At 34.7% G+C, this 21,405-nt stretch overlaps 1 protein-coding gene across 1 annotated transcript in view; it reads left to right on the plus strand.

The window, feature by feature from the left end:
- Nucleotides 1-986: 986 nt before the first annotated feature.
- pigeon (gamma-secretase activating protein pigeon) overlaps nt 987-21,405 on the plus strand; it is a 92,979-nt gene continuing 72,560 nt past the window's right edge. The window contains exons 1-3 of the mRNA XM_081761690.1: nt 987-1,283; nt 12,622-12,767; nt 15,164-15,233. Of these exons, the coding sequence (XP_081617816.1) occupies nt 1,220-1,283; nt 12,622-12,767; nt 15,164-15,233 (280 nt within the window). The 5' untranslated portion in view covers nt 987-1,219. The remainder of the gene's footprint in view (nt 1,284-12,621; nt 12,768-15,163; nt 15,234-21,405) is intronic.

The following is a 21,405-nucleotide window of genomic DNA, read 5'->3' on the forward strand; positions in this document are numbered from 1 at the left end:
ATGTCTTATGTTTCTGTCTTCAGAGGGCAAATGAAACAATGAGAAATTGAAATAATAGTGGAGTGAATTGTGAAAGGTTAATTCAGAGAGATTCGAGCTCGTGGGATATAGGTCTCACCAGCATAATATGATTCTGATCAGGACTCACAATGGACAACACAAAACTCAGAACACTCTTTTATGCTGTCAAACTGCGTGGTTTTTACACGATTTTGAGGATAGTTACATATTGACATTGAAAATGGGTTTATTTTCATGAGCCAAATTTGCCAAAATTAATGTTTCGTAGTTTTAGGTCACATTTTTTCCTTCACTTACCGGTGGACAAAATACATAATTTATGTAATTTCGAATAGTATATCAGTATACAAAATAAAATTATATTTTAAATACTGTGATTATACCCTGTAGACTAGAGGGAGATTATTAATGAAAGTGAATGACTATGAAAGAGTTGGTGGAATTAAAACGTGGAAGGAAACTGCAGAACTGCGAGAAAGAACGAATTCACATGGGCTGGGATCGAACCATGGACCTTTTGAATCGGAGATGAAAACGTTACAATTGAACTACAGTGTCAAAATGTCGTCGCACCCTAAAGCGCATAACCCAGAATAATACTGTCGTAACTCTAAAATGTCAATTTTTATAAGCAAGTCTAAAAAAAATCTTTGCTTTTAAAGAAATTCCATTATCTTTTCTGCTTTTGGAAATTGTAATGTTATTTCAGTATGTATTGTAATAATTGTTATAAAGAAAATCTTAAATACCTAAAATTACAATTACTTCACTTTAAAAACTGATAACATATTTCATGCATTTGATTTTGTTAACTCATAGTAGAAAAAATAAGTATCTGGGCTTTTGATCCATTGAAAAATGATTTTTAAATTGATAATATTACCATAAAAATACCGTGTGTCCTAAATTCCTTGTCCTGAGCTCACCATAAAGTATGGGTTTGGATGCATTATTAGCGAATATAAACACAATCGACTGCATCGATAGTTCGAAAGAATAATATCAATTCTAATCGATAGTCATGTTTCGTAATGTTTTTATAAATTGTTTATTTACAATTTCGCGGAAATTGTGTACAAAGTAAAATATGAAAATATAGAGGAAGTCTGCATCTGCTTAAGAAAACGATAGTATGATGTTGTTTTGAACTTACTCAGTTTTGTGGAGCATATGAAAGAACGAAGAGAAATGTTTAGTGATGGTTGGTGTTGAAAATCTAGGAGAGAGGCTGAATAGTGCTGCTGTTTCACTTGCGTTAGAAGGTATATTTGTACTTGTGGCACTTGTAGCTAATTTCATTACGGGCAGGCTTATTTCATGTCTACCGAAATCGTTAACTTGCGTTATTAAATTTAAACACACCATAATTTGGAAAATGCACAGTAAAATACTTATCAGCATTGAAAGTTTTATAATAACTTCTATCTACGTTTCACATAAAAATTAAGTAAGGAGGGTGCATATTTACAATAGAAGCCCCACTTCAAATAATGGATATAGTATACGAGAGTGCCTCATCATTTAGCGAGGACTCACGAAGTGCAGTCTTTTAAGGATTATTCATTGAGGATATAGGAACTTGAAAATGAGGTAAAAATGCGACTTTCATTTAATTACTGAGTAATATAAAATAAAATGTACGTCGGTTTGCGTTGCGTTTCGTTGTGTTTTATGGTATGCGAAGAAGAATAATGTGCCCTTGTATGTAGTGTATGAGTATATGTGGGGGATTTGAAACACATATCGCATGTAACGTGCACGTGGATGCTTCTTACTACTTCTAAATGTAATAAAATCATTTTTGTACGTAGTGCAACAGTAGGAAGTATCAACGCGCACAGATCATGAGGCACTGTTGTATACTATTACCCAAATAATTTCCATATACATTGCCTTTTCCACAAAATCAACTCTTAATTTCTTTGTAGGTTATTTTATAGTTGGCAATTCCCTCATTAGTGCAAATTAAGGTAAATGTTTAGCAGAAGGGGTCCAGAAGTACGTAAAAAATACAAAATTTACGGGATAAATGGAAGATACAAATACGTAGACCTAACATAATCTAACTAAACTAGCCTAATATTAGTAGCAATAGGCAGAATTCTATCATTGTCTCGAAAATTATGCTGGACCACTACACTAATATAATCTAACATAAACTAACCCAACCTAACAGAACTAACCTAATGTGAACAGAAAGCACCGAAATTGTAACTTTCTTTAAAGAAAAATAGCTGGATCCCTTCTACTAAATATTGTTCCAAGTGAACTTTAGTAAGGCTTAACCGTTCTTATGACTATACATTTTTGTGTAGGTCAAGTTTTGGCACTCAAAATAATTGTTGGATGGCATTTAGTATCTCGCCCAAATCGATCGACGACTCCGAAGCCGGTATTATAAAAGTGAACCCTTGACATAACCTAAACCAATGATTCTCAAACTTTCCGATAACCAGGACTCTCTGTTCATTCGGAAAGTGATCTGAGGATTCCCTTGAAATGCTATCTGAAATTTCACATTTTTAAATAAAAATACTAATTAGAATTACCACTGACAAGAAAAATGTGAAGAAAAATAGCGCAATAAGTAATTTATTCTAAAGATACATGATTGTTTTCTAATAAAATTTCAATTGAAAATACAGTAACTTTCAAGGCTGAAAATAAGTTTTTTTTTTTTTTTTTTTTTTTTTTTTAATAAAGGAATCTACTTGATAAGCAGTGTTCTCAAATGTGGTGTAATGTGAGGAATGAAAGTTTTTTTTTTTTTTTTCCTCATAATTGCGTTGAAATCTGGAATAAGTTTTGTCACCATCATTCTTAGGTCTGATTCCACATTAAGACAATTTCGCTTTAAGGTTTTAATACTGCAAAGCGCAGAAAAAGTCTGCTCACATAAGTAAGTGGTAGGGAAAGTCATCAAATGTTGCAATGAATTTTTAGACAACTCATCATACCAGTACCAGTAATCAGTACCAAGTGAGCCAGGTCATAACCAGGTGATTTGGGGAGAAACTAAAGAACATCCTAATTGTTGAAAAATTATAACTCTTTCTAAATTTTTTTCTTATTGTCGTCCAAAAGATTTGCGCTGGGCGGCATGACAATACCCTCAACGGAACCACTAGAAGTAATTGTTGAAAAATTTAATTTCCTTTCATGATTTGTGTATAAATACAGCATCCAGATATATGCCATAAAAAGTATAATCCCTAATACAAACCGAGCGGTGCTAGGTGGGCGGTCAAAAGCACGAATGGTAACTAACCGAATCAGGCCGGGGCGAAGCTATTGGGCACTCGCAGTAATGCGTTCGAAGGAATCAGGAGCGTTAGCGACGGCGGATATTTGCTTATCGTAGGAAGTGAGAAAATGTGCGTTTTCTCTTTGATACGAGTTCTATAGCACTGTAATGGTTTCACACTAGTAATGCTACATTTGCAAAGATAAAATATAGCGTGTGTACACCAATTACAAATAATCCGCTTGGGGAAAGTAGTACTGTTTCTAATGCTGTCATCTTTTATATGCACATCGTTATTTTAACCGTCATAAAGCACTTTTAATGATTATACATTAATAACCCTACACTTGTAAATATAAAGTAGCCTATAGCTGTATTATTTATTACTTAATCCTGCCGCCTGCGAAAATTGTTTCTTATAAACCTGTATTTCCATGTAGAGTATTGAATTCTGCCTGTAAATTTTGCAAAATGTGATGTGCTTAAACTTCACCAACACACATTTTTTATTTGAGTGCCACGGTTATGCCCTTTAGCCTAAAGGAGACGAATGTTTAAGAGCCATTTCATGTCAAATCAACACACTTTAAATAAAAATTTTACCTCACCATTTTAGATTTTGTTAAAATTTGGTATAGTTGTAGTGGGTGCTGAGACAGGTTCAGGTTCAAGGTACCAAATTTCAGATTTTTTTTTTTTTTTTTTTATCTCAAACAATTTTTGAAATATGGGGATGCAAAATTTGCAAATATTAGCCAAAAAAGCGTGAACAGACTTTCTTTAAAGCGCTCTAGGAACTGCAACAGTTGAGCTAGAGAGTTGGAAAAGGTGTCGTTTCGCAGCATTTCGCATGGTCTTTCCAGTGATATACAACACAACATAGGCTTTAATAAAAACATTTTTTTCAAAATACGAATTAATTTTTTTTTCAAAAAGTACATAATTGAAAATTTTCAAAATATTTCCATAAATACTTGGTACTGTTCTAAATCAAATGGCAAAGTATAAATATGGGATGATGATGGGTTCATTGTTAAAAATAATACATTTCTGACACTTGTTTTCCACTAATAGCCTCATTTGGACCAAAGATACGACTTCAACAAATAAGAATTTAATTAAAACATACAGACAGGTAACTAAAAATATATCAGAAATATCAAAATATCATCTTCTTAATATGAAACCAATCAGCACATGCTATAATTAAATTAAGTTGATCAAGTTTACTCTAATTTTATACTAATAGCCTATAAATTGGTAAAACAGAAAATACTGAATATTGGACCTATAACTACAAATTGAAATAAGGTATGAAAAAAGTGTAAGTATTGATGTAATAGTTCTAGTCCAAACAGATTATTCAAAATGTACATTGCCATGTCAGCTCATTTGCGCAATCAATCATTTCAGCATTTGGAAATTGATTGTTAAACCAAGTGTATTGACGTTTCGCATAATGCTGTTGCTTAAACTTATGGCTGTCTTTTATTACTATATCAACCTTACTGGCTTTCTCGTTTGTAATATTAAATGTTTTTTCCTTTTCCTCAGTGACTTGAGCCAGTATATTCCGCCAGTGGGTGTCAGTTGACCGCTGTAACCTGGAAATCGTACAGAAAACGTCCGAAGAATTTATAGATTTATTCTGCAGTCAGATGTCCTCTTTAGTTCGGCATGACTTCATTGCCAAGCAACAAAGAGCATTTCTAAACTCCACAAAAGAAAATCTTAATGGATCTTAATTTGTTGTTACATGTGATTTTTCAGAAAATTATAGTATAGTTCTACAGGATGAAGCTCAGAGTTACCACTGGACAAGCCAACAGGTTACTATACATCCCTTTGTTATATATTCAAAGAGGAAGACAAAATTGAACATGTGAGCTTTGTCATTGTTTCTGATTGCCTAGAGCACAATACTATTGCTGTATACACCTTTCAAAAGAAGCTAATTTCATATCTAACAAATAAATTTCAGACACTTCAAAAAAAAAAAAAACTATTTTTCAGACGGTTCTGCCGCTCAATACAAAAATAAGAAAAACTTTCTGAACCTTTGCCTTCATGAGGAAGACTTCAACATCAAAGGCGAGTGGCACTTTTCAACCACAGCACATGGGAAGGGGCGCAGTGCGACGGAGCAAAGGCCATGCCACAACCAGATCCAAACCCCATGAGATCTATTTGAGTAGGCAGTAGATAACATAACAAACATAGATTTTGCCTATTCCACTCAAGAAGATTATGTTGCTTCAGAAATTTTCTTAAAAAGCCTGCTTGAAGCAGCATTAACAATCAAAGGAACACAGCAATTTCATGCATTCATTCCCAAAACTACATCGAAATTATTAGTGAAACACTTTTCAGGTGATGTGCAAGGTTGGGAGAGGGAGGTAACTACATCACCGGACAAACTGACGCTACAAGACGTATCAGGCTACGTTACCACTCTGTATGACAATAACTGGTAGCTTGGGTACATTTTAGACAAAATATGAAGAACTTGATGAAGTGAAAATAACTTTTCTTCGAACTAGCTACACCATTATCCTATCTAACACATGCGGACGTCCTGTGGGTGTCAGTTGTGGATATTCTCACAAATGTAAATCCGTTTACTCCGATAGGGGGAACATACACTCTTGTTGAAAGTGATGTAAGCCAAACTCAATTGGCTTTTTCAGAATACAATCTGTAAAGGTCTGAGATAATTTTTTGGGAACTGCTTTCAACTCAAAACTTCCTCAGGTTAGTTAGTGTTACTTTATATTTTATAGATAGTTGTTTAAAAATTAGCGTTAGTACCTATTGTGTTAAATTCTTATTTGTTGAAGGTATGTTTGGTCCAAATGAGGCTATTAGTAGAAAACAAGTGTCAGAAATATATTTTTTTAAACAATGAACCCATCATCATCCCATATTTATTCTGTGCCATTTGATTTACAACAGTACCAAGTATTTATGGAAATATTTTGAAAATTTTCAATTATGTACTTTTTGGGAAAAAATCAAAATCTTAATTTGTATTTTGAAAAATATGTTTTTATTAGAACCTATGTTGTGTTGTATATCACTAGAAAGAGCATACGAAATACTGCAAAACGAGACCTTTTCCAGCTCTCTAGCTCAACTATTGCAGTTTCTAGAGTGATTTAAAGAAAGTCTGTTTACGCTTTTTTGACTAGTATTTGCAAATTTTACATCCTCATATTTCAGAAACTGTTTGAGATAAAAATTGATATTTAGTATTTTCCTTAATATCAGCACCCACTATAACTATACCAAATTTTAAGAAAATCTAAAATGGTGAGGTAAATTGGGTGTGTTGATTTGACATGGAATGGCTCTTAATCTATTTTCATCCCATATTCTTCACAGCTTTTCCTCAAGTTTTCTAACATCTTACTGATTTTCGTTTCAGATTTCGCAATAAGCACTGTACCATCTGCAAATCGTATCTACCTAATCATTCTACCTCCTGTAAATGCTGTGTTCATTATGTAGACTCTTTTTCATTGTCTCTTCTAGATAGATATTAAATAGTGCTGGCGAGAGACAGCATCCCTGTCGAACTCCCCTTCCAGTTACATTCTCCTCTCCTATTTCCTCCCCTATTCTAACACTTACTTGTTAGTTCATATATAAGTTTCTTATGAGTCTCCGATCTTTTCATTTCAACCTAACCTTCTTTAGAACTCACAACAACAATTTCCAATTCATGCGGTCAACAACCTTTTTTAGATCGATAAATACAACATACACTTCTTTAATTTTTTCTTCAAACCTTTCACTGATCACCTTTAATAATTCAGTTGCATCTCTTGTGCCCTTACCTCTCCTGAACTCAAACTGTTCCTCTTCAACTTTTTCATTTCTTCTTTCGTGCAACCTTCTGTTCAGAATTCAGATCTGGGGTCGATTCCCAGCGGGAGCTCATGTGGTTCGGATTCCACGTTAATCAGTAGGCCCACGTCTCATATAGCCTCGCTGCTGAAAGGGACGTTAAATTCAAAATAAACTCAACTCTGTTCAGAATTCGAAGCAAAATTTGTGTTGTATGCGATGGGGACTAATAGTTCTGTAATCCTCACATCTCTCTGGGTTGGATTTCTCAGCCGTCGATATCATGATAATCTTCAGGAAGTCTTTTGGGCACTTTCCCGTTTCATATATTTCATTGCAGAGTCGGAACGATTATTCTTTATGCTCTTGTCTCCCTTAATGAATTCGATTGGTATATTATCTATCTCGGTTGCTGTTTCGCTGCTAATCTCGGATGTAGTTGTTTCAAGTTCATCCCGAAGAATACTAAATCCTTTATCATTCTCGCGTACTTCATTGTTTGCTTCAACCTATAGGCCATATGGTCTGTTCCTACTTTGATGTAAGGCCTCAACATATTCTTTCCATATCCCTAAGACTTCACTTTTCTCTCAGATTACCTTCCCAATCTTATTTTGTAGTGCCATTGTAATATCCTTTTGTTTCCTCCGAAGTTTCATTTGCTCTGTCTCCTTTCATAACAGGGTTGGCAAAAAACATGGTTTTTATTTAAAAAAAAAAAAAAACAAAAAAAACAGTTTTTTTGGTTTAAACTGTCTTTTTTTTGTTTAAATCAGGTTTTTTTGGTTTAAATAATTTACTCTTATGTATTTATATTGGATATTGACAGAAATTACTTTGTTTCACCTTGGTGTTAATATGCAACAACAAAGTTATGCTGGAAGGGGTCACATAAGCTTAAAGCGGAATCCAAACAGCTTCTCGACTTACATCCAAGAGAAATTGTCCATTTGGACACGAAACCGGGACTAATTGGTTACAAATGCGATTGCCGACTCACTCACGAATGACTCCTGATAAAAAATACCTTGTACTGATCTTTACATAGGCCTACTTGTTAATACAATTGTCAAGAGTCATTTCAGAAGGACAAAAGGATAAACAGGTACACAAGTAAAAACATTATACCAGAATTATATATAAAAATCGGGAAACTCCCGCCTTAGCCATTGGGAAAATCGTGTTATTACTTTAAATGTATTTGTATGTAAATTTTAAGATCAAGGTATCATAATTACTTCGCTAAAACTGATGTATTAAATTACAAATTTGGTATGTAGATGTCATTCAATAAAATTAAAACAAAGTCAAATCCAAGTCGATGTTGGAAGCTACGTAGGCAGTTGATAATTTTTTCCAATTTCTATCAATATATTTAAGCAAACTTGGTTTCTTTATAAAACAACAGGCATTCATTCAAGTAGAAATATATAATTTTGTTTCATTTCGTATGTTTCGACTTAACATCCATATGAAATACCAAGGTTATCACGGAGAAGACTTTCGCTTAAAGGGACGCCTCAAATGGCTACTTGGTTTACACTTGAAAGATGGGTTGTGGTTCGACCGAGAATTGAACACGGGACTCCTTGATTAAAAGGTGAAAAGCAGGTAAACGTAATGCAGATAGTTTGATATGTGGAAACGTCACCATGAAGTTCACACGATTTAAAGCATTTTTCGTTTTTTTCTTTCCTTTTTTTTTTATTTAAACCAGATGGTTTTTTTAAAAAAAAGAACAGCCTGTTTAAACCAGCCAACCCTGCTTCATAACTACTTATTTAACTTCCTGTACATCTTTCTGTCTTCTTCTGTATCCATCGATTTCCATATCTTCCTTTCCTTCATTTTCTGCAACATCTGTTCTGTAATCCATGGTTTCTTAACTGTTTTGTGTTCGTGGTAACCTAGTATTTCTTCTATGGCCTGCAGTATGCAAAATCTAATATGCTCCTACTGTCTGTTACTATTCGCAGCTGTCCTTTCCTCATGTAGTATTTTTCTTGGAATTTTTCAACGAAAAGATTTTTTGTTTCCTCGTTTTTCAACATTTTAGTATTCAACGTCTTGTTGTTTACTTTCCATCTGCCTACGTTTTTAGTTGAATACCCACTTCGGCCAACACAAGATTATGATCAGAAAAAATGTCGGCCCTGGAAGGGTCTTTGCGTTCTTCAAGCTATTCCGATACCTGTCCTAAATCGTAACGAGGATTGGCAAAAACCATGGTTTTTATTGAAAAAACCGAAAAACACGGTTTTTTGGGTTTAAACTAGTTTTTTTTTTTTTGGTAAACCAGTTTTTTTTTTTTTTTTTGTTTAAATAATTTGCTCTATGTATTTATATCACATATGGACGGAGATAAGTTTGTTTCGCCTTGGTGTTATGCAACAACCGGGTTATACTGAAAGGGGTCACATAAGCTTAAAGCGGAATCAAAACCGCTTGTCAGCTTATATCCGAGAGGAACTGTCCTCCATTTGAACTCAAAACCGGGACTAATTACCCACAAATGCGATACGTCTGCCGACTCACTTACGAAGGACTCCTGATAAAAATATGTTGTACTGGTCGTTACATACTTGTTAATATAATTGTCAAGAGTCATTTCAGAAGGACAAAAAGATGAACAGTTGCACAAGTGAAACCATTATACAGAATTACATATGAACAAGTTCAAAGTACTGCAGAGTACAGAGGAACTAATTTGGTCCAAGTTAGTTCACGACTTTTATTAGTCCAAGTTAAGGAAATACGACGACTGAATTTGCATATCAGTAAGAAAAGTAAATAAAAATACGAATTATTTGAGTCCACTTTGGCTCTGACCCATTTATATATAAATAGATGCCAAAGATACTTCTGATTTCAATAAATGCCTCTCGTGGGGTTTGTATGACCCCGCCCCCCAAAAGCACGCCATTTCGATGTATTTTATCAATAGTAAACATTATTAAAACGAAACAATATTTAGATTTTTTATTGGAATTGCATAACAATAATAACAAACTATAAAAAATCACAAAAGAAACATTCATAAACTGATAAAAAAGTTGCTTTTGTAGTATAAACTCTTTGAGTGATGATCTCTTGGGGAGTTTAGGTATGAATATAATACGAATAATATACGGGAGTGAAATGATAACCAGTCCCTCACCTCTTTCATTTCTTTCGCCTGAACCATATTTGTCTACGACACTACCTTCCTGTTTTTCTCCCACAACTGCATTGAAATCTCTCATTAAAATGACGCACGCAGCCCTCTTCTCCCTGTCTATAATTTCTTCTGTCTTCTTATAATTTTCCTCTACTTCTTCAGTTCTATGCGAAGTAGTCGGTGCGTATGTCTGTATCACCACTAGATCCTTCTTTTGTTCCTTTAAGTCTTAACATCATAACTCTTATCATCAATAAATTCTACTTTCACTATCTTCTCTTTTAAACTCTTACCAAGAATTATTCGTACACCTTTATGCCCGCCCTTTTCATTACGTGAGTAAAATATTTCATATCCTTCGTTGTTAAACATCCCATTATCTTACCATCTAACTTCACAAATTCCTATTAAATCTAGATTACTTTGTTTCATGTAAGATATTCAGATTTTTCTCCCTGTAACATGGTAGTACGTTCCATGTCCCTGTCGTAAATCTTTTGCTCTTGCTTGTCTTTCTTTCTCTATATATCATCCCCATATTGTTATTTCCTGTCCAATAGTTCTTCCCAAGACATCCCCCTCCTGGACATTCGAATGTGGAGATGTTTTACCTCCGGATCTACATTTTGACCTGCGAAAAACTGTTGTACATATGTTCTCTTTTTGCTGTCAGCAAACTAGGGAAAAATAAAGTGGTGGTTTCCCGTTGCATTCCACTCCGCAGTATTCTAGCCGTTAAAATCACTCTGACCACGCCTGGAACTAATGTCCAAGATGCCGTACCATTAACTGTAATTTTCGCCAACTTGGCTTCTGGAGAACTGCTGCCTTCTGCCTTCTTTGTCTGGCTGCTCCATTTAGACAGTTTCGGTAGGAGTGGCGCTTCTGGTAGTAAACTACCACCGACACAGCTCTAAATTTCACTGTAATCTTCCCCATCGACACATAAATGTTTTTGTAATGATTGCGTTTATCGGAGAGGTGCGTAAGTTTGGTGGAAAAAAAAAACTTGTTTTGATTTCCTATCAGCTTATCTCTAGTGAATGATAACATAACCACACACGCACACACAGACATAAAAGTAAATAAAATAATAGTTCTGTGCACCGGACCCCAGGGTTTGCTTTCGATGTCTTTTGTTACACAGAATCCAAATTTCAAAACCCCGGAACGATTGACCGTGTCAATTCCTTTTTATGGGCGAAAAACTTGAGTGATTTTGGATAGGGAGGATACACGTAACACAACCCTCCCCCCCCCCCCCAAGGGAAAAAAACTGTTCAGCGGATCCCAGTATAGACTTGATGTATTTTGTTACACAGAATCCAAATTTCGCAACCTCAGGACGATTGAGTGTCAGTAATCTTTTTTTTTTTTTTTGACGAAAAATCTCCACATTCGGGAGGGAAGGAAGAACACACGTTTTTCGCCCATAAGACAAAATTAACACGGTCAATCGTCCTATGGTTTCGAAATTTGGATTCTGTGCAACAAAATACATCGAACCCATACCCTGAGGTCCGGTACACAGAACTTTTATTTTTTGTGTGTAATTACACCTATTCCAGATGTATGGCTTACTTATAACAAAAATGCAAAAGCAAGACACACCATTACACGCTCAATCGTTTTCCTTCTCATTCCTTCCTGTTACTTTCACATACCACAGCTCTAATTGTTAGGGACACATAGTACGGTTGAGCATTGGTCATTCTCTCTCTTTCATAGAATTTTTAAGTCTGGTTAAATGACATTAATTATGTTGGTAAAGTTCACTCTGAACACGTTTGGAGAAGAATAACTTCTTTCAATTAACACACCGCTCGCAGAAACAGAGCCTGCTCTAGGAGCTTAGATCTAGATGTTTTAAAGTTCTTTCTTCTTTGTGGAATTTTAATGAGGCCATGACACAGAAATGTATTTGCTGAAAATTTAGCTTTTATTTATTAATTTATTGGTTAATTTCTTTTTAATATTATTCGTTTCCAAGAGAGCTGTAATATCAGCTGAGGTAACAGAAAAGTTGGAGAATGTAGAAACACCTTGGCGTTACAGCCCACAAATTTTCATCATTAGTTGATCTAGAAGCATAGCAGCATCTTTCTTCCCTGGACTACCAAAAGATTTAACAGGTTTAAGAGTGAAAACACATTCTCCTTCGTTTGTGTCTCCTTCTAATTTCCCGTTTGATGTTTTGTTTTTTATCATTCATTGTATTAATGTTCATACAGAACAAACTGAACGAGTAGTAGTAAGCCACAAAACTTGAGGATCACTGTATATGATATCACTTGTTCGTTTATTGCGAGAAATAACAAATATGTACTCAGTTTAACTTATTTATTGGATTCAGGAAAACCGAAGGAATGGAAACTTCTTGGCCAAGAACAAGATGGCAGCACAGTGATCAGCTGGATATTAGAACAGACAGATGACAATGGCATTGCGAAGGAAGTTAGTTGTATTGGCCTGTTTACTTACGAAGCTATGGATCTACAGGTAAGAAAGTAAGCATACCTCTCCTTCATAATACAAAAATAAAGGAGATTCTCAGTGACTCTTACAGTCAGCAACATTTGAACTTTAAAAATTGTTATTTGCATCTTTTTTTTATTAAGATATTGTTCAAATAATTCGTCTAATATAATTGAGTTTTGCATGAGTCATTTGCTCTTATATAATATGTACCCTATTGCTTCTATTAGTAATTATAGGTAACAAAAACAAGAGAAGTGGCTCACCTTGTGCCTCTGTGTTAATTTAATATTTCCTTCTTCTCTGGAAACGTCATCAGCGCCACTTTTATTGTTGTATCACCAAATCCTTACTTTTACATCTCCTAATGTAAGTTTTGCTGTCTTTAAAGAAAAAATTGTACAGAATATTTATTAACATAATTTTGATTTTTGATTGCCCTTAATAATGGCACCTATATTTCCCGTCAATTTATTGTTAAAAACAATAAAAAAAATAAAGAAAAATGTTCATATTAATAATTTATGCGTAATTCCACAATATTCTTTATACTCTATGTGGCTGTCTCTCCATTTATATCTTTGATTTCTGGCTGTTGTAAACATTAATTCCACTGGCAGATTTAATACTTTACAAATTGCTAACAAGAACACTTGCTTTATTACTCAACTTCGGATCTTTGCATATTTGCATGTTTCTCTTCTAATGTGATTTGATATGCTGTCTTAATATTTATCCGTTACAACTGATTCCCAGATAAAATAACTTAAGTCTTGTAGTGCATATAATGGATGTTTGGAAGGTTAATTCATATTTCTATCATAAATTAATGCATAATATTAAAATGCTACAAAAGTTATAAAAACGCCTGAACTCCAGCATCTAACTTTGGATTTCAAACCTTTGACTTACGGTTATTTGTAATTTCACGTTTAACAAAGACAATATTTTAAAGTATGTGTACTTTAAATAAATTATTATTTAAATACATCTTTTTTTTTATATAAAGTTTATGTTTTAAAGCTATTGTTCAATGCCTTTGTATTTTAATACGCCTTCTCCAAAATCAATGCAAATGAATTGTGCTGCCATCTTTGGAGTTCTTTTAAATTATATGTTTGTTGACGTTTATATGTTTGTGGCCAATCCTTTCAACAATGAGATCTCGGAAACTACAGGCTCTAGAAAGATGACGTTTTCACTGATCGATTGCAAATTTTGCATAGATTGTCCAGTTCTAATTGAATATTAAAAAAAAAAAATCATGTCTAGTATTTCTTTATTATATTTTTACGGGTACATTGGAAGTGTTGAAATAATAATAATAATAAAAAAATAAAGCATCATATCCTACGCACTATACATTCCAGCACCACATTGTTGTATATACGGGTTGAATATGTCTCAGGCGTTTCATGGCCAAATAGTACTGAAAAAGGAAGGATAACCATTTCTCCAGTATAAGATGAATCTTTATTTTTGGAGTGTTTTGCCCAATGAACACCATATATAACTGACATTATATTTAATTATGTATGTAACGTATTTGCTTATTACATACTGCATGCAAGAAGAAAGAAAACACTGGTCATACATGACTTAGAAACACTGGTCATACATGACCAATCGGAAGTAGGCTTAAATTTTGCAAACGGTGAAAGATTTTGAGAAAAAATAATCGAAAAAAATCTCCCCTTTGTGATACTCCTTGCCGACTTTTTAAAAATTATTATTATCAAGACGTCTTTCACTTGTGTCTGTAAAGGGACATGTACAGATGTGAGGAATGAGAAGGAGAGCTCATATGCGAATGATGCGCTGTGTAGAGAGCGCAGGTTCAACTAGTTAATGCATAAAAATGCATAACTCAAGAGAGTTATTACGTTTGATCATTTTCAAAACTACACATATAAAATCAGTTCTTGAAAGTTAGAACTTGAGTTTGTAGATAGTGAATGACCTTGTTTAGAGGTTTAAATTGGTTCTTCATTGATTGAAATATATCTGTGGAGCCTCCAGGGTTATGCGAAGAGGGAAGATGGTTTGTTAATCCATATTGAGTCCAAACAAGACTTGTTATCTGTTCGGTGGACACGACTCATCTCAGCAGTAGAAATGATTTTCTGTCAATCAATAAAGCCAGTTAACAAATTCTTCTATTATGTGTACAAGTTCGTAATGCCAATACAGAATTTTTTTAATTATTTTGTTTCAAGCAGTGGATTAATGCCTAAAGAAACTTGTCAATTGCTGCGAAAAATGTTAAAGTTAGTATTAACACTAAGTTTGTTCCATGTTGTTATGATATATTATATTGTACTAGTCCCTCTTTTCCTTCTTTTCATGCGAAATTTATCTTTAGACTGCTTTTATGTTGTGCTTCATCTCATATTCTTAATGAGTATCGTTACTATTTACAGGTGCTGTACGTATTTGATAAGGTGACGAATGTTATTCAAGCATCCGTAAATCACAGAAGAACATGGCTTGGTAGGTCTTTACAAAACAGAATTTATTGCTGATTTTTCTTTGCTTTAATATGCATTTCACTATTGCTTGTAGGTATTTAATTTCTCAGATTTTAATAATTTTTTTTGTATATTGAAAGACATGTTTGCGAATAGTTATTTCCCAAAATAAAACTTTTCCATCCCTCATAGGTAACACAGTGCAACAATTGTGTCTTTCCGGGAGATAAAAGAACGTGTTCTTTACTAATTCGCATACGCTGTTTACGAAAATGAAATTAGAAATGTTCTATCAGGTACCAATTTTCCTGAATAAGATATATCACATATACCACTTAGCCTATATTGCACACAGTTAGCGTTACATTCATTATAATTTATTTTAAAAAAACACAAGTAGCAACGTGTCCAACAAAGACTCAATTGCAGTACAGGAGGAACATATAGATGGATAAAGTACAGATCATGTACCACAATTCATTTGCTGTTACAAAACATTAAGAAAAAACGAACATGAAATCTACAAAACAGCGTGAAATGTACTTACAAGCTAGAAACTTTTCCTGGAAACTTTCTGTTTGTGGGTGAAGGTGAAACTTCTTCTAGGAGACTTCAGCAGTAATCTGCCAAAAGGTTTGGTAACCATCTTCCCTTATATCGTCTTTCCATGGCATAGATATCTTGGTGAAATCGCTCACCTTGTTCATCACTCACATCTCCGAGATAAGTGGAAAAAAAATCCAATGTAGGAAGTGTAGGAAGTGTATTTTGAGGGAGATTTTGTACCCCATAGATTTGTAACAATCCAGTATGTCTTCTGCCAGTTCTCTGTAGTTTTCAGACCTGGAATTACCCAAGAAATTGTTTCACAGATCTTTCAAGGCAAGCCAAGCTGCCTTCTCAGTATTTGTCAGCAACTCTTCAAAGGTACTGTCTTTCATCAGTTCACGAATTTGAGGCCCAATGAAAATTCTTGCTGTATTAATCGCAGGAAATTTGGACATTAGAAATTGAAAACCTCTGCCATCTTTGTCCATTGTTTTCACAAAATTCTTCATGGTGCCCAATTTGAGATGTAACGGCGGTAACAACACACTATCTTTGTCAACAAGGAGTTCATGCGTCACATTTTTTTCACCAGGTGAAAAGCTTTTTTTATCAGGCCAATGTTTGACTATTTAATGGTCTTTCCTTGCTCTGCTGTCTCATTGACAGAAAAACAGCAATATTTTGTGTAACCAGTCTGCATTCCCAGCACAAGCCCCAGAACTTTAAGGTCACCACAGACTTTCCATTTGTAATTCGAATAGCCAATATAGTTTAGAAGTAGTCTTAGGTTGTTGTAGGTTTCTTTTAACTGAACAGAATGGGCCACTGGTATCGAAGGTTTCTCGTTACCTTTATGCAAGAGCACAGCTTTGAGACTAGTTTTGGAAGAATCTATGAATAGACGTTCGTCTAGATTGTGAATTAATTCAAATTCTGCAAATAGCCCATTTAGGTCTTTACAATATACCAGATTGTCACTCATTACGAAAAAGGGGTAGCAAGACCAAGCTGTCGTTTACGGAATGATATCTTAGTGTTTGGTTGTAGCAAGTTTTTTTTTTTTCTTTCTTTCTTTCTTTCTTCCCTGAAGACGAGAACCAAGTAATTCTGCTTGCCTTTTTGAAAGATTTAGATCTCTTACAAGATCGTTCAATTCTGCTTGTGACAGTTGTTATGGTTGGGATTGTGATGTAGATGACATGTAGTCAGGACCTTCGTGATCTGTTTGTTTGTCACTACCATCGTCTGTTTGATCATCAAGTGTCCATGTCGCTGGTGGTTTTGGAACTGAAAGAGAATCAGAATGCGGAACTGTGTGCATTGCTGATTCCAAATTTGGATATGAAACTCTTTGTTTTGATTTACTTGTAATTTACTTTTGTAACTTTTACTTTTGTTAAACAAAAGTAGCAATCTGTTATGTAATCTTTCGGTACCCTCCACAACTATGGTACAGCAAATGGTATGGATGGGTGGGTTTCCTGCAATGAGCCTGTTAAATAGCGAGAGCGACGTAAGCAACAGTTCTGTGGTGGCCAGAACTTACCTTCGTCTATCTTTGACTAAAAATTCAACTCGTATGCCTTTTTCTGACAAGCGGGAAAATGGGATGTCGTTGGGACTTAGTCATAAACTCACCACACACATAACAAAAACTGTTTGGTGAATTAACACACTTTCTAGACATCACTAAACACAAAAAACACTCATCCACATATAAACAACAAATAACAATAGTTTTAAAGTCGGGAATATTGATGACACACTACAGGCATATACACTGTGTGATTCCACTAGCAACAGACTGACACAAATCACTGCAATTCCACCACGCATTTAACAAGTGACTGGTACCTATCCCTTTCCTCTCCTGCTCCTCCTTCCACGCAATTTCACTAACAAACACCCTAGTATACTTTGAACGCGTATTTTATTCTCACCCGGCTGACAAGCGCCGCGCCGTGAAAAACACATAAAACATACAGTTTACGCTTATAAACTTGAGTTTCCAGAGAAAAGTATACCTAATAGGGACAAACTGTTTTCACTTTCGTCATTAGGGCACTGAACTTCATAGAAATCACAGGTATTTGTTTTGCGGCAATTTTAATTGTCACATAGTGCAATTAGTAATTACTTACGCAATCAGCTCCAAGGTCACAACTCAGAAACGTCTGATTTTGCATTTTATTGTTTATTTCAATAGTCATAAGAGCTATGAAGCTAAAATTTTGCATCTGCATGTAATTTTGCCTGTAGATTTTAAATCTGTAATCAAAACTAATGAATATTGTGTAGGTGTAGAGTTATATCAGCATTTATGGTCCAAAGTTCAGGCCCCGGAATGAGCATGTGGTGAAAGTTGTACATGTGTGAAATTTTAGCACGAAGTTAAGAAATACCTATATTTCGTGTGAACCAAATTTTATTTTGGGTATTTGTACTTAAGCTCCCCCCCTTAAAAAAAATGTCTTTTTCCTCATAACGAGTCTCTAAAGTAGGCTATTTGATACTGTATAATTGTTATTACAACTATTCCACACAGTAGCCTACAATTATAGCAAAAATAACAGTTGACTTATCTACTAATCATCAGTATTGAACAATGTATCAATGTTTACTGAAAGTCTTGAATAACTGGTTAGTTTTATTAACAGTCTCATGTGATACACTATGTGATCTTCCATAAGCTGTAATAAAAATGTAATCTGTTGCTTCAATAACAACGTGATCGGCTGGCTTCCATACGATATCGTCGGTTCCAGGCCAGTGAAAAGTGGAAGCTGGCCATATAGGGTTAAGAACTTTGTGTTGTAGTCCTGATATTCCTCAGAATATTCTAGCACCATCTCAGTCCACCATTTGCAGCCATAGACACGCGCTACAATTTTTTTCTGGATCCAAGACTTTTACTTCTGATGTCTTCTGTTTGTATTGTTTATCTACCCAAACTCTATGAAGGTGTTCCATTGGTGTACAGAAAATTAGTCCAATTTTTAAACTTAGTTCACTGTCAGGAATGAAAGCATGATTATTTCTTGTTCCAAGTGTTGTTTTCACAGGGATAAACCTATTTTCTTGAGTCGTGCGATGCTGCTGAATATCTTCAGTTGATACAAAAATATCTGATGGATGTAATATTGCCCACAGCCCATTTATAAAGCTGCTGTGCATTTAATATTTGCAGGGTGTCTATCAGTCACGGAATCAGAAAACGGTCATGAAAGTCAAGAAAAAGTCGCGAAATTTAGCTTTTGGGTCGCAATTTTTTTTATCTGTACACATATAAATACTGACTGAAAAAAACTTTGTTCAATAAAAGGTCAGAATTCAGCGCCAAAAATGTCTAGGGTCGGCATTAGACGCTGGCAAATCGCAAGCAAAGCACGTTTCTGTCACATGCATGGAAATTCGGCCTGATTCGCACTCCAATTCGCTCTTGAGAGAGTTGCGAAATGTTATGGTTTGGTAAAGAAAAGGTCACGAAAAAATCACGAAATTTCATTTTGGAATTTTAGTAGACACCCTGTATTTGGTTCAGAGTTGTCTTTTGTAAACTCGCACATAGAAGTTTAGAAGTTTCATTTTGGCCCTTAGGTTCAAATACCCAAAACCAAATTTGGTTCTGAAAAAAATTGATTCGAAATTTTATTCAGTATTATTATTTATTTGTATTTCACTTTTTTTCTTCTTTTTTCAGTAGTAATATCGTACAATGCATGTTCATGCTTGACAATAAAAAATATTTACAGTACGAAGCACACGTCTGCTTATTTTTCTTGTACACATGATTAGTATTGTTTAATGTGTTATATCTGTACTAATAGTCTTCCTCACTCTGCGAACGAAATATCTGTTTGAGATATTCTAGATTAGATAAAATTACATCTTTAAGGAAAGAGACAGATTATTACTAATTGTTAAAGGAATACAATGACTCAGTGATATAGCGTTTGCCTCTCGTGTGAATGATCCCTGGTTCGATTCCAGCCCAAGTGAGTTTGTGGTAGACAACATCGTGTCCGTGGGTTTTCTGGGATCTCTCATTCCCTCCATTTTCATTCTACCAGTTCTTTCTTATTCATTTACTTTCGTTAATGATTCGTCCCTTTTAGCCTAATAGGCATAATAATGGGACGTTAAATTGAAAACTTTAATCATTTTCAAAGTTACTGATTATTGCGTTTAAAAGGCGCCTAGTTTTTTTTTAATAATTCTTTTATAGGAGAATATTTTTCTCTTAAAATGCAAAAGAAATGTTTTCATTCACCTGTAAAAGAGGACAGGAGAAAAGTTAATTAAAAAAAGAAAAACCCTCATCTGATGGCACATTGATAGAAAAAACATCAATATTAAATTCATTCAAAGAAAGAAAAACTTGTATAGGAGGAAATAATATGATATTTGCTATGTTTTTTTTTATCCAACTTAGAATGATGATATAGAAAATTAAAATAATTTCTTAAAGGTATATGAAAAAGTAATAAAAAATACTCGACGACTGGAATTCGAACCCGCTCTCTGGCGTTCCATGTCGAGGCGTTAACCACTACACTACCCAGTCCGCTTCCTGAACAGCTATACATTCTTTCACTTTTGATATCGGTGCTCAGTCGCTTAGATTAAGTTCGTACCTATAGAAAAATTGGTGTGAATAAAGTCGGTTATTTCTTCAATTTACTAATTTGTCAAATATATGTAGATTATGGCCATAGCAATTTTAAAGTCGTACTTACTTATTGCTTCTTTTTCGAGAGCGCTGGCTCAGTGGTAGAGCGTTCACCTGTGGTGCATGGGTTCCATGGTTCTATCTCAGCTCGCGTCAAGTGAGCTTTGTAGTGGACAAACACCATGTGCGTTGGTTTCCTCGGGATTCTTCCGTTTCCTCCCACTTTTTTCATTCCACAATTTCATTTATTTTTCATCATCATCGTGTCCTTTACCTAACCAGAATAACTATGGGACGTAAAACATGAAGATTTCATTTCATTTTATTTTTCGGGAGTTCCCTTTTATAATTTCACTCACTCTTGTTGGTCCACAATTTATTTCAATTTCAGTGTTTATTTTTCTTCACTCAACTTCGCATTCAGTCGGTCAAACTTCATGCCAATTCCAAAAGAATATACCATATCCCACTTTGTACCGTTCGTTTGTCATCTCCATCTTACAGTTCTACTTAAAACACTCCTCATATTTTCTGACCTCTTATTGTTAAGTATTCTGCCTTTTGACAGGACCTGGGACTGATGAGGGTTTTTTCTTCTTCTTCTTAATTTTCAGTTTGGGCTTGGAAATGTTCCTTCCGTGTTTCTAGATTTTCAGCGTGCTCTTTTAATTCCCAATATTTCCTTTTATTTTTCAAATCATCGATAACTTACATTCTTCTTCTTCCTATTCCTCGCTTTCCTTCTATGGCGGTATGAAGAAGACAATTTCTTCGCAAGATATGTCCAATCCATTTGGCCTTTCTACGAAGGATGGTGATTAGAAATGTCCTCCTCTCTCCTATCCGTTTTAAACACCTTCGTTTGTTACTCTTTCTGTCCATTTTATCTTCTCCATCTTCCTCCAACACCGCATTTCGAAGTTCTCTAAATATTTCTTCTCTAACTTCCGTAATGTTCAAGTTTCTGAATCATAAA

This window comes from Thermobia domestica, chromosome 1 (genome assembly GCF_964235325.1).
Source record: "Thermobia domestica chromosome 1, izTheDome1.hap1.1, whole genome shotgun sequence".
Taxonomy (NCBI): Eukaryota; Metazoa; Arthropoda; class Insecta; order Zygentoma; family Lepismatidae; genus Thermobia; species Thermobia domestica.